The sequence below is a fragment of the Apodemus sylvaticus genome, chromosome 6, assembly GCF_947179515.1.
Source record: "Apodemus sylvaticus chromosome 6, mApoSyl1.1, whole genome shotgun sequence".
In the NCBI taxonomy this organism is placed as follows: domain Eukaryota; kingdom Metazoa; phylum Chordata; class Mammalia; order Rodentia; family Muridae; genus Apodemus; species Apodemus sylvaticus.
This window is the reverse complement of record NC_067477.1, coordinates 126,689,559-126,703,138: the sequence shown is the minus strand read 5'-3', so window position 1 is coordinate 126,703,138 and position 13,580 is coordinate 126,689,559. Positions and strand designations below refer to the sequence as shown.

Sequence of the window (13,580 nt, the reverse complement as noted above, 5' to 3'; positions counted from 1 at the left end):
GGCTGATCTGATAGTTGGAAGCAGCATGTATAACCAAAGCCACCTTTGCTGTCATTTAAAAGTCTTTTCTTCTTTCTTCACTTGGCAATTTTAAAGACCCAAGGTTTTAAATTCCCTGATTTGGGAAGCCCGTGGAAGGATAAATGCAATCCATACAAATCAGCATAAAAGAAAGTTGGGACTGGGTGGTATTGGCGGTTCACAACTTTAATCCTAGTACTCTGGAGGAAGAGGCAGGCAGATCTCTGAGTTCTAAGCCAGTGTCAGTTCTGAGACAGCTGAGGCTACACAAAGAAACCCTGACTCATCCCCAAATTTAGTTGTGGTAATAGTTGGTCCAACTGGCATGTGGTAATTAATTTTTTTCTATAGCCAGGTAATATATTTTTAGTAGATGAAAAACACATTAAGATTGGAGACTTTGGCCTTGCAACAGCCCTGGAAAATCATGGAAAATCCCGAACAAGGAGTATAGGAACTCCTTCATACATGAGTCCAGAACAGGTAAAACCCCTTTCTATTTAATTCCCCATAACCTCTTCCTCTCCCTCCCTCCCTCCCTCCCTCCTTCCTTCTCCCTTTCCATCTCCCTCCCCTCTCCTTCCCTTCCTTCTTCCCCCACCTCTCTCTCATATGTACAAGTTTATGTAGGTGTGTGTACATCTGTGTGGTGTGTGCATGTTTGTATATGAGCATATGGAGGCCAGAGGTTGTATCAGGATGTCAGGAATCTTGTCTGATTGCTCTCTACTACACACACACACACACACACACACATACACACACAGTAGTGGGATATCTTATTTCCCAAGACCATTTGTTGAAGATGCTGTCTTTTCTACAAAGAATGCATTTGGCATCTTTGTCAAAATGAGGGAGATGTGTGGGTTTATTATGGGTCTCTTATTCTATTAAATTGACCCATGTGCTTCTTCTGTGTCCCTTTCATACTTTTTGTTATTAAGTCTCTGTAATATAAGTTAAAATGAAATACAGTGATATCTCAAACAATGTTCTTTTTATTTGGGATTTTTTTTTTTGGCTCTCTGGGGACTTTTATTCTTCCATATGAACTTAAAATTTTTTCTTTCTGCTAAGTATGTTGCTGGAATTCTGATGGGGATTACAGTGAATTTGTAGATCACCTTTAGTACTATAGTCATTTTTAATATGTTAATTCTGGTAGTTCACAAGCACAGGAAGTTTAGGTTTCTCTGTGTAGCCCTGGCTGCCCTGGAACTCTGCAAACCAGGCTGATGTCAATTTAGAGATTCACCTGCCTCTGTCTCACAAGTGCTGGGATCAAAGGTGTGCACCACCATGCACAGTATCATTTTTTAAGCTATTGTCAATAAGATTGATTGACCCTTTTTTAGCACAGTCATTACTGAAGCATAGAAAGCCTACTCATTTAAAAGAATATAGCCCATGTGTATGAGCTTGCCTGTATGTATGCATTGGCACCACTTTTATGCCTGGTGGCTCTAGAGGTCAGAAGAGAATGTCAGATCCCCTGGGACAGGAATCAGATGCTGGGAATTCAATTCAGGTCCTTTGCAAGAGTAGAGACCTGGGTGGTCTCTCCAGTCCAAAACTACTGATTTTTGTATGTACAGAATTAAATTGTTTACAAATGGGGATTTGGCCTCTTTTACTGTCTGAATTTCTTTTCTATCATTCTCTTGTCTGGCTAAGAGTTCAAGAACTAGATTGAATGCTGGTGGAAGAAGTCCATCCTGTTGTCTGACTATAAGTGTTGGTGGAAATGTTCCTGTTTTTGCTATTTAGTAAAAATTTGCTTTAGATTTGTTTTATATGGCCTCTATTGTGTTCCTTCTATTTATTTTTTTTAAAGATTTATTTATTTATTTCATGTATATGAGTACACTGTAGCTGTCTTCAGACACACCAGAAGAGTGCATCAGATCCCATTGCAGATGACTGAGAGCCACCATGTGAGTGCTGGGAATTGAACTCAGTACATCTGGAAGAGCAGTCAGTGCTCTGAACTACTGAGCCATCTCTCCAGCCCCAGTGTTTTTTCTATTTATTTCTATGTGATGGTTAATGTTAGTGCTCAACTTCATGGGATCTAGAACAAGCAGGCATGTTTTGTTTTGTTTTTCCCAATAATTTATTTATTTTTATTGGCTTTAGATCTTGATCACGGCCTGTACCTCCCTCCAATCCAGCTCTTACAAATCCCTACTTCCATCATTCCCTCTCTTCTTTACCTTAGAGAAGGGGAAGTCCCCTTGGGTACCACCCCACCCTGGGACATCTAGTCCCAGAAGGACTAGGCACATCCTCTCCCTCTGAGTCCCAACCAAGCAGTCCAGGTAAGGGAAGGGGAGTCAATGCAAGGCAGAAGTGTCAGAGACAGCCAGCACTCCAGTTGTTAGGGGACCCACATGAAGACCAACTGCACATTTGCTACACATGTTCCAAAGTCATTTTAGTGTAATATATCACTTGTAGCTATTTTTTTCTTTAAAAGGCATGATTTCTATTAGGTGAATAACAAAGATTCATGTATTTTGGCTTTCAGTCATCTTTAGAGCAATATGGAAAAGAAGTGGACATCTTTGCTTTGGGTCTTATTCTAGCTGAACTTCTCCACATGTGCTGCACTGGTTCAGAAAAATCAAAGGTAACTGTCCCAAGAACGAATTAAGGAAACTAAAGCATTGACAATGCTTAAGCGCTTTTGCTCTTGCCATTTGGTGAGAGTGTGTGTGACCACATTAGCTTCTGGTTGTAAGTGAAACAAATATTTACTCTTTCAAGTGGAAAGACAAGCAAGCAAAAGGCCCCTCCCCAAGCCTACCCCAATCGTATGACTATCCTTAACATTCAATGCTTTGAAGTTATAGGTGCACTGTAGTATATAGCCAGCCATTCTGCTATATATTAAAAACTTTGACTTTCTTTAGAATATGTTTATAGCCCATAAGATTCCCAGTTAAGTTTGCCAACAAGATCTCACTGATTAGAGGGAAATTTCTGCTCTAAGTGCTACCTGGATATAAAAAGGAACAAGCCAGTTTCTCAAGGGATTCATTTTATCTTACAAAAAAACAAGGAAAGAAAGATCACATCAGAGAATGACTATTTTTAGAAGACAGAAAGTCTGTGGAAACAGCTAAAAAATCTTTCCAGAAGTCTGGATTTAAGTTTCTTAAAAGTATTTAAATTTGGGTACTAAAGGGTCAGGTTGTTTGTTTGCTTGTGGGTTGTGTGGGGGGAGGATTATTTAAGGTTATATGCACACACACACACACACACACACACACACACACACACACACACACGCTCTGGTATGCTCATGACAGTCAGAGGACAACTAACCTGAGTTAGTTCACACTAATGGTCTGAAATAAAAAGCATGTCACTCCGCATGGAAGTCAGAATGTGCAGTGTATGTTGGGACTAACAGGCAGTATGATTTTATCTGAAGCTGGTGACTGGTGGGCCTGGAAAGAATTTGGGCTTTGTCGTGTAGGTTGTGGGGAATCCCTGAAGACAGCAGGCTATTGGCCACCCTAGTTGGAAGCTCAGAAAAAAGGCTTGCCTGGAGTTCAGAGCCTTATCTTCACTAAAATAGAGATTATGAAAAGATACTGCCTAGCATTCCAAAACAGAGGGAAATGATGAGTCTCGTGCACCTATCACTTCAAAGCATTGAATGTTAAGGATGGTCATATGATTGGGGTAGGCTTGGGGAGGGGCGTTTTGCTTGCTTCTTAGACTAAAGAGTTCACCCTAAATTTTAGAAATTTTCTAGATTTAGTGTGTCTCTAGCTATTACAGTGTTTAGTTTTAAATCACTGCCTAGTAAATACAACTATTTGTTGTATTTCAGCTTTTCCAAAATGTAAAACGTGGCATCTTCCATGATGATATATTTGACTACAAAGAAGTAAGTACTTGAAAGCTATCAGTTTTATTTTTTCCCACTATTTTCTTTGCTAATACTGACTCTTACCTGTAATTAACAGAAAAGCCTTCTACGGAAATTACTCTCAAAGAAACCCATGGACCGACCTGAGACATCTGAAATCCTGAAGACCTTGGCTGAATGGAAGGACATCTCAGAGAAAAAGAAAAGAAACACATGTTAGGGCCTTTCTGAAAAAAAAATCAAAAAAACAAAAAAAAACGTTTCTCTGATATGTGGTTTTCCTTTAACTATCTGCAGTCTGAGGTGGAATATCAGTGAATATTGTATTTCTTTCCTTAAGTTAATAACACTTTCCCAGATAGGTTTTGGTTAGGGTGACCCACAAATATTGTATTTATTGGCCTTTCTCAATTGTTAATTGCTGGGCCTATGGCTAGCTAGCCAAATATGTAAATGTTTCTCATCTGCCCAAAGAGAAAGGCAAGCCCCTGTGGGGAAGGTCACAGAGTACCCACTGCTAACTGGATGATTAAGGACCCTGGCTTTTTGCATAATAAAAAGCTGGTAGCCAGAGCTAGGCAGAAGGACCTGTAGAGACACAGATAGAGACACAAAGGCAGGGACTAGAATGGAGCAGGGAGGCAGGGAGAGAGAGAGAGAGAGAGAGAGAGAGAGAGAGAGAGAGAGAGAGAGAGAGAGAGAGAGAGAGAGAGAGCGCCACATGAAGAAACAAAATGGCAGAATAGTAGGCTTAAGTTAGATGGGCTACCTGAGAGACTGTCCCAGAAAACAGGCCAACAGCCTTATACTATACAGATGACTCAATGTCTTCCTGTTGCTTCAAAAAGAAGCTTATAACCTTAATTTTTTTTTTTTACAATTCCATACATGTATTGCATTCTGATCACACTTTGAACCCTCTGCTGTTTATGCCTTGTCTGTCATGTGAACTGCTGCCTCTGAATGTAGGAGTTCAAGTTAATCCATCTGTTCTTAAGTTGCTTCTCTCAGGTAGTCAGTCATTGTGATAAGGAAAATAATGAAATGGTACCAGAAGTGGGGTTGTATTGCAACAAACCTACTGTTAGGCCTTCAGAATTGGTTTGTGGGAGGAATGTGGAAAAGTTTGAAGCAGCAGGCTAGAGATGTCCTCAAATGGTATACATCAAACTTAATGTGGTAGCTCAGAAGTCTCCGAGAAAAAGGAACCCATTGGGAATTTGACTAGATACAGGGCATTTGTGTAAAATTCAAAAGACTGGTGGGGGAAATTTGAGGCTATGGCATGGTGGTTGTCTCCTGCTTTTAACCAGAGTTACAGTGCAAATTTGGAAGGAGTGAGTGGAAAGATGTGAGAAAAACAAAGTTCTGGGAAATGGCACCTTTAAAGACAAAGCAGGTGTAGAGCTGTTAAAATGATTAGTGCACTAAGAGAAATCATGCTCAATACATTGCTGGTATCATAGGAGCAAGACTACACCTGTGGATGGCTGCACAATGTGAAAATGAAAAGCCATTTAAAGATCTTTCATTTCAAAAGTTCAAACAGAAATATACAGAATATAGATATATATAAATATAGAGAATGCTATAGCCATAGCCCAAAGTTTATGCTTCAAGATGGTGGCAGGACTTGGCATCATCTGCATAATGCTGGTTTTACAGGAAAGCACAATGTAAGGGTCACAGGGGCAGAGACACTTGTCCCATAGTTCCATAACAAGCCTGTGGGGACAACGTATAATAGGTGGTCAGATTCCTTGAAGAACGGCTCAGAGAGGCTGTGTGAAGATATAAAGGTGAAACCTAAGTTTTATTTATGACCCCAGGATGTGGGAGATGACAAGAACATAGAACATCTGTTAAAGAAGCAGTTGGTACTGATTGGAGAAAGCTTGTACACACTTTAGGCAGCCTGGGCTGTAAGAAGCCTATTGGAGCGTGGGGCAGTGGACTGTGCCAGGAAACTTGGTGAGGTTGAACAGGTCAGAAGCTCTGGAACCCAGAGGGGATGGTAGGAGCTTCACCTGCTTTCTTGTGACCACACTCCCCACATAGGAACTGGTATAGATCTGAATGAGTTCTCCATGCTAATGAGGTATCTAGAGGCCCCAAGCACTTAGCCAATAAACTTCCCTTCCCAGACATTCCTTCCTGCAAAAGGTATTTAATCTCTGGCCCACCCTAAGGAGGTGGTATGTATCCATTTTCCACAATGAACAGTCAATAAAGTTTGGAACCAAGGACTGTCTCTCTCATCAAGAACTTCAGTGGGGAGCATGAAGAGAGCCTATGTTTACATCAGCTAAGCCTCTTGAGAAGGCCCCTCCATACTCCTGTACTCCCAGACAATCTGCAGCTAAGCCGGATTCCCCATATCCACTATCCACCACCCCCGTATACTCCCCTGCCCCAAGCTCCTCAGCCCCAGGACCCAAATCTGTTCCCAGCTCCCCATTATCCAGTGGCATCTGGATGTCCAGGAGTTTGGGAGTTCCCTTGCCCCGACCCCTACCCCAGGCTCATTTTAGGCCAGTAGACTCCTACCCTCTGTTCCTGACTCCTTCTGCATGGTTTCCAGAGGTGACTAGACACCTTGGAGCTTGGGAACCCCAGTTTTGGCCTTCCACATCTTAGGCTGCATTTTCCTACCTGGATCAGTATATCGGTGCTTCCTGTGAGACAGTGGGTATGGGGTAAATGCAATATGGCGCTCCTGCAGCCGAAACTGAGCATGGCCTGTTTCACCTGCCAGAGCTGCACTCCCACACCCCAGTGGCAGGGTGAAACTGAAACCACCTTGGAGTTCAGATAATGCTGCTGTGCATTCCAGACAATGGACACAGAGATGCAGCCTGTGTTTGTCTACTTGGATTTAGCCTTGTAGAGGTCCAGTCTTTCTTTGTTGTTCTCTTAGACTTGCTTTGTGTAATAGTGATTGTTACTTTGTGCCTTTGCTTTCGTTTTTATAGGCCTCACAGTTAAGAGTTTTCCTTTGCTTCTCAAAGCACTTTGGGCTTTTGAATGGAGCTGAATATTAAGATTATGGGACTGAGGTGGGACTGAATGCATTTTGCATTATCAAATGGCCATGAGCCAACAGAGACATGGACAGGCTTTACCAAATGAGGCTTCAAATCTTTCCTGTCATGTAGGATTGTATCGTCTGACATTGAGTCTAAATAAATAAATAAATCTCTCCTTCCTTAAGTTGTATCTGTTGGGTTTTTAGTGATGAGAAAAGTAGCTAACATAATGTATACAGAAGTCATGTCAACAAGACCCATAATGCCTTCAAAAGGAAAATGGATTTGAAATTATACTGAGCTGAAGCTAGATGTAGTAACAGTATATTAACAGCATGTTAAGAGAAAAAAATATTAAAAAACGTTTATGGAAGGAAACCATTCACAAATTTACAGAACATACAAAACAAAATCATTTTTAAAAATCCCCTTCCTGGTCTGCCAGCCCGCTGGGCTCGGGTCCCGCGTCCTGCCCAGGAAGCTGTGGAAGGAGAGAAGCCCTTCGGCCATATTTGCTGTCTGCAGGGACACAAAAGGATCACTAGGTGCTGTATCACCCTGAGCTTTAGATTTCTGGTGCAAACTGCCAGGGGTCTGCCTGCACTCAGGAACTGAGCACATAGGTGGTTCATCTGCAAGCCAGTTCATCACAGGACCTGTGCCCTATGTGAGAATCAACAGAGGGAGTGGCCCCCACCACAACTTCTTCCCTCCATAATAGAGCAGACAGAGAACACCTGATTGACCTTGACAACCTAAGTATAGCATTGCTTGAGGCAAGACTGGGAAGGGCTCCAAAGGCACAAAAGAGGAAGCCAGAATATCAGTAATCTGTGCCAGAGAAACCCAGTCATCCAGTGTTGCAGAGATAATCTTAAAGATCCACAGTAGGTTGAAGCACCAGCCAGTGACAATAAGACCATCTAACTCCTGGGAGAACCAGATGGCTAAAGGCAAACATAGGAACGTTACTAACAGAAACCAAGGCATTATGGCAGCATCTGAACCCAATTCTCCAACATTAGCAAGTCCTGGATACCCCAACACACCAGAAAAACCAGATTTGGATTTAAAATCACTGGTCATGATGCTAGTACAGGAACACATGAAGGACATACTTAAAGAAATTCAGGAGAAAATGGATCAAAAAGTAGAAGCCCTTACAAGGGAAACACAAAAATCACTGAAGGAAATTCAGGAGAATACAAAAGCCAATAAGGAGGAAACACAAAAATCACTTAAAGAAATACGGGAGAACCTTGATCAACAGGCAGAAGTCATAAAAGAGGAAACACAAAAATCGCTTAAAGAATTAGAGGAAAACACAAACAAGCAAATGACAGAACTGAGCAAAAATTTCCAGGATTTAAAAACAGAAGTAGAAACAACTAAGAAAGCACAAAGGGAGACAACTTTGGAGATAGAAAGCCTTGGGAAGAAATCAGGGACCATACACGCAAATATCAACAGCAGAATACAAGAGATAGAATAAAGAATCTCAGATGCCGAAGATACCATAGAAACCAGGGTCTCAACAGTTAAAGAAAATGCAAAATGCAAAAAGCTTGTAACCCAAAACATCCAGGAAATCCAGGACGCAATGAGAAAGCCAAATCTAAGGATTATAGGTATTGATGAGAGTGAAGATTTACAACTTAAAGGGCCAGCAAATATCTTCAACAAAATTATGAAAGAAAACTTCCCTAACCTAAAGAGAGAGATGCCCATGAATATACAAGAAGTCTACAGAACTCCAAACAGACTAGACCAGAATAGAAATTCATCCCGTCACATAATAATCAAAACCCCAAATGTACTAAACAAAGAAAGAATACTTAGGGCAGTAAGAGAAAAAGGGCAAGTAACATATAAAGGAAGACCTATCAGAATTACACCAGATTTCTCACCAGAGACCATGAAAGCTAGAAGATCCTGGGAGGAGCTCATGCAGACTCTAAGAGAACACAAATGCCAGCCGAGACTATTATACCCAGCGAAACTCTCAATTACTATAGATGGAGAAGCCAAGATATTCCATGACAAAACCAAATTTACACAGTATCTTTCTACAAACCCAGCCCTACAAAGGATAATAGGGGGAAAGCACAATTAAAACGAGGGAAACTATACCCTGGAAAGAGCAGGATACTAAGCTTCTTTCATCAAACCCAAAGAGGATAACCACACATGTATAAAATTAAAATAAAAAATGTTAGGAAGCAATAACCACTAGTCCTTGATATCTCTTAACATCAATGGACTCAATTCCCCAATAAAAAGACAAAGACTAACAGACTGGTTACATAAACAGGACCCTACATTTTGCTGCATACAGGAAACACACCTCAATGTCAAAGACAAAAACTACCTTAGAGTAAAAGGCTGGAAGACAATTCTACAAGCAAATGGTCCCAGGAAACAAGCTGGAGTTGCCATTCTAATTTCAGATAAAATTGACTTTCAACCTAATATCATCAAAAGAGACATGGAAGGTCACTACTTGCTGGTCAAAGGAAAAATCCAACAAGAAGAACTCTCAATCCTGAACATCTATGCCCCAAATACAAGGGCGCCCTCATTCATAAAAGAAACTTTACTAAAGCTCAAAGTACACATTGCACCTAACACAATAATTGTGGGTGACTTCAACACTCCACTTTCACCAATGGACCAATCAGGAAAACAGAAACTAAACAGGGAGACAGTGAAACTAATTGAAGCTTTGAATCAATTGGAGTTAACAGATATATATATAGAACTTTTTATCCCAAAGCAAAAGAATATACCTTTTTCTCAGCACCTCATGGTACCTTCTCCAAAATAGATCATATAGTTGGTCACAAGACAGACCTCAACAAATATAAGAAGATTGAAATAATCCCATACCTCCTATCAGATCACTATGGAGTAAAAGTGGTCTTTAGTAACTACTAGTAAAAACAACAGAGAGCCCACATACACATGGAAACTGAACAATACTCTACTCAATGATACCTTGGTCAAGGAAGAAATAAAGAAAGAAATCAAAGATTTCTTAGAATTTAATGAAAATGAAGGCACAACACACACAAATCTATGGGACACAATGAAAGCAGTGATAAGAGGAAAACTCATAGCTTTGAGTGCCTCCAAAAAGAAATTTGAGAGAGCTTACACTAGAAGATTAACGGAACAACTGAAAACCCTGGAACAAGGAGAAGCTAATTCACCCAGGAGGAGAAGAAGACAGGAAATCATCAAACTCAGGGTTGAAATCAATCAAGTAGAAACCAAGAGAAAGATACAAAGAATCAACAAGACCAAAAGCTGGTTCTTTGAAAAAATCAACAAGATAGATAAACCCTTAGCCAGACTAACCAAAGGGCACAGAGAAAGTATCCAAATTAACAAAATTAGAAATGAAAAGGGAGATATTACAACAGAAACCGAGGAAATTCAAAAAATCATCAGATCCTACTACAAAAACCTGTACTCAACACAACTGGAGAATCTGGAGGAAATGGACATTTTCTTAGACAGATACCAATTACCAAAATTAAACCAGGATCAAATAGACCATCTAAACAGACCCATAACCCCTAAAGAAATAGAAGGGGTCATAGATAGGCTTCCAACCAAAAAAAGCACAGGACCAGATGGTTTCAGTGCAGAATTCTATCAGACCTTCAAAAAAGACTTAACACCAATACTCTTCAAACTTTTCCACCAAATAGAAACAGAAGGAACACTACCCAACACCTTCTTCGAAGCCACTATTACGCTGATACCAAAACCACACAACGATCCAAATAAGAAAGAGAATTTCAGGCCAATTTCCCTTATGAATATCGATGCAAAAATACTAAATAAAATTCTTGCCCACCGAATCCAAGAACACATCAAAACGATCATCCACCATGATCAAGTAGACTTCATCCCAGGGATACAGGGATGGTTCAATATAAGGAAATCCATAAATGCTATCCACTACATAAACAAACTCAAAGAAAAAAACCACATGATCATTTCATTAGATGCTAAAAAAGCATTTGACAAAATTCAGCATCCTTTCATGCTAAAGTCTTGGAAAGGACAGGAATTCAAGGCCCATATCTAAACATAGTAAAAGCAATATACAGCAAACCGGTAGCCAACATCAAACTAAATGGAGAGAAACTTGAAGCAATCCCACTAAAATCAGGGACTAGAAAAGGCTTCCCCCTCTCTCCATATCTTTTCAATATAGTTCTTGAAGTCCTAGCTAGAGCAATTAGACAACAGAAGGAAGTCAAAGGGATACAAATTGGAAAGGAAGAAGTCAAACTATCACTATTTGCAGATGATATGATCGTATACTTAAGTGACCCTAAAAACTCTACTAGAGAACTCCTACAGCTGATAAACAACTTCAGCAAAGTGGCTGGCTACAAAATCAATGCAAGCAAATCAGTAGCCTTTATATATTCAAAGGATAAGCAGACTGAGAAAGAAATTAGGGAAATGACCCCCTTCACAATAGCTACAAACAGCATAAAGTATCTTGGGGTGATTCTAACCAAACAAGTGAAAGACCTATATGACAAGAACTTCAGATCTCTGAAGAAGGAAATCGAAGAAGATCTCAGAAAATGGAAAAACCTTCCATGCTTGTGGATTGGCAGGATTAATATAGTTAAAATGGCCATCTTGCCAAAGGCCATCTACAGATTCAATGCTATTCCCATAAAAATCCCAACCCAGTTCTTCATAGAGCTGGAAAGAGCAATTCTCAAATTCATCTGGAATATCAAAAAACCCAGGATAGCTAAAACTATTCTCAACAGTAAAAGAACTTCAGGGGGATTCAATATCCCAGACTTTAAACTCTACTACAGAGCAATAGTGATTAAAAACTGCATGGTATTGGTACAACATCAGGCAAGCAGATCAATGGAATAGGATTGAAGACCCAGAAATGAACCAACACACCTATGGTCACTTGGTCTTCGACAAAGGAGCTGAAAGCATCCAGTGGAAAAAAGATAGTCTTTTCAACAAATGGTGCTGGTTCAATTGGAGGTCAGCATGCAGAAGAATGTGCATTGATCCATTCTTATCTCCTTGTACCAAGCTCAACTCCAAATGGATCAAGGACCTCCACATAAAACCTGACACACTGAAACTAATTGAAAAGAAACTGGGGAAGACCCTGGAGGACATGGGCACAGGGGAAAAGTTCCTGGATAGAACACCAATAGCCTATGATCTAAGATCAAGAATTGACAAATTGGACCTCATAAAACAACAAAGTTTCTGTAAGGCAAAGGACACCGTCAAAAGGACAAAACGTCAACCAACAGACTGGGAAAGGATCTTCACCAACCTTAAATCCGACAGAGGGCCAATATCTAATATATACAAAGAACTCAAGAAAGTAGAACCCAGAGAACCAAATAACCCCATTAAAAAGTGGGGTACGGAGCTAAACAAAGAATTTTCACATGAAGAACTTCAGAGAGCTGAGAAACACCTTAAGAAATGTTCAACATCATTAATCATTAGGGAAATGCAAATCAAAACAACCCTGAGATTTCACCTCACACCAGTCAGAATGGCTAAGGTCAAAAAATCAGGAGACAGCAGGTGTTGGCGAGGATGTGGAGAAAGAGGAACACTCCTCCACTGCTGGTGGGATTGCAAGATGGTGCAACCACTTTGGAAATCAGTCTGGCGGTTCCTCAGAAAACTGGGCATGTCACTTCCTGAGGACCCTGCTATACCACTCCTGGGCATATATCCAGAGGATTCTTCAGCATGCAATAAGGACACATGCTCCACTATGTTCATAGCAGCCCTATTTGTAGTAGCCAGAAGCTGGAAAGAACCTAGGTGTCCTTCAATGGAGGAATGGATACAAAAAATGTGGTATATTTACACAATGGAGTACTATTCAGCCATTAGAAACAATGAATTCATGAAATTCTTAGACAAATGGATGGAGCTGGAGAACATCATACTAAGTGAGGTAACCCAGACTCAAAAGATCAATCATGGTATGAACTCACTGATAAGTGGATACTTTAGCCTAGAAACTTTGAATACCCAGGACATAATCCACAAATTAAATGATGTCCAAAAAGAATGGAGGCGTGGCCCCTGGCTCTGGATAGACTCAGTTCAAGAGTATAGGGGAATTCCAGAACAGGGAAGTGGGAAGGGGTGGATGGAAGAATAGGGGGACTGAAGAGGGATTATGGGACTTGCGGGGAGTGGGGACCCAGAAAAGGGGAAATCATTTGCAATGTAAATAAAAATAAAAATAAAATAAAATAAAATAAAAAGTAGATAAAGATTTAAAAAAAAATCCCCTTCCCCCTTTTTTGGAATCATAGTAAGTAGGGCAAGATGGAAGGGCAGACAAGGGAGGAAACAATAATAAATTCCTAAGTGGTTGGCTGAGAGGAGGGGAAGGGGTGAGGGCTGGTAAGGGAGACTCTCAGTCTTTAATATCTCATATTTCTTATATCTATTGTAACAAAGCTTTGACAAAAGATAGCTGTGCTGTTGGCAGTAGTAGGAAACTCTCCACCGGGACAGGAAAGACCACTTTCTGCAGAGCAGAGGCCTTAGAAATGACACTTAAGAAACTCACAAGAATTCGATGATTTGGAAGAGACAAGACCACCTGGGACAAG

General features: G+C 40.5%; 1 protein-coding gene across 2 annotated transcripts in view; it reads left to right on the top strand.

Annotated features, from left to right (window-relative positions):
• Positions 1-7,111, top strand: part of Eif2ak2 (eukaryotic translation initiation factor 2 alpha kinase 2) — a 33,542-nt gene extending 26,431 nt beyond the window's left edge. For both annotated transcript variants that reach the window (XM_052186414.1, XM_052186413.1), the window contains 4 exons: positions 373-504; positions 2,549-2,650; positions 3,863-3,919; positions 3,999-7,111. In XM_052186414.1, coding sequence (XP_052042374.1) covers positions 373-504; positions 2,549-2,650; positions 3,863-3,919; positions 3,999-4,121 — 414 coding nt within the window. In that variant the 3' untranslated portion in view covers positions 4,122-7,111. The remainder of the gene's footprint in view (positions 1-372; positions 505-2,548; positions 2,651-3,862; positions 3,920-3,998) is intronic.
• Positions 7,112-13,580: the final 6,469 nt, after the last annotated feature.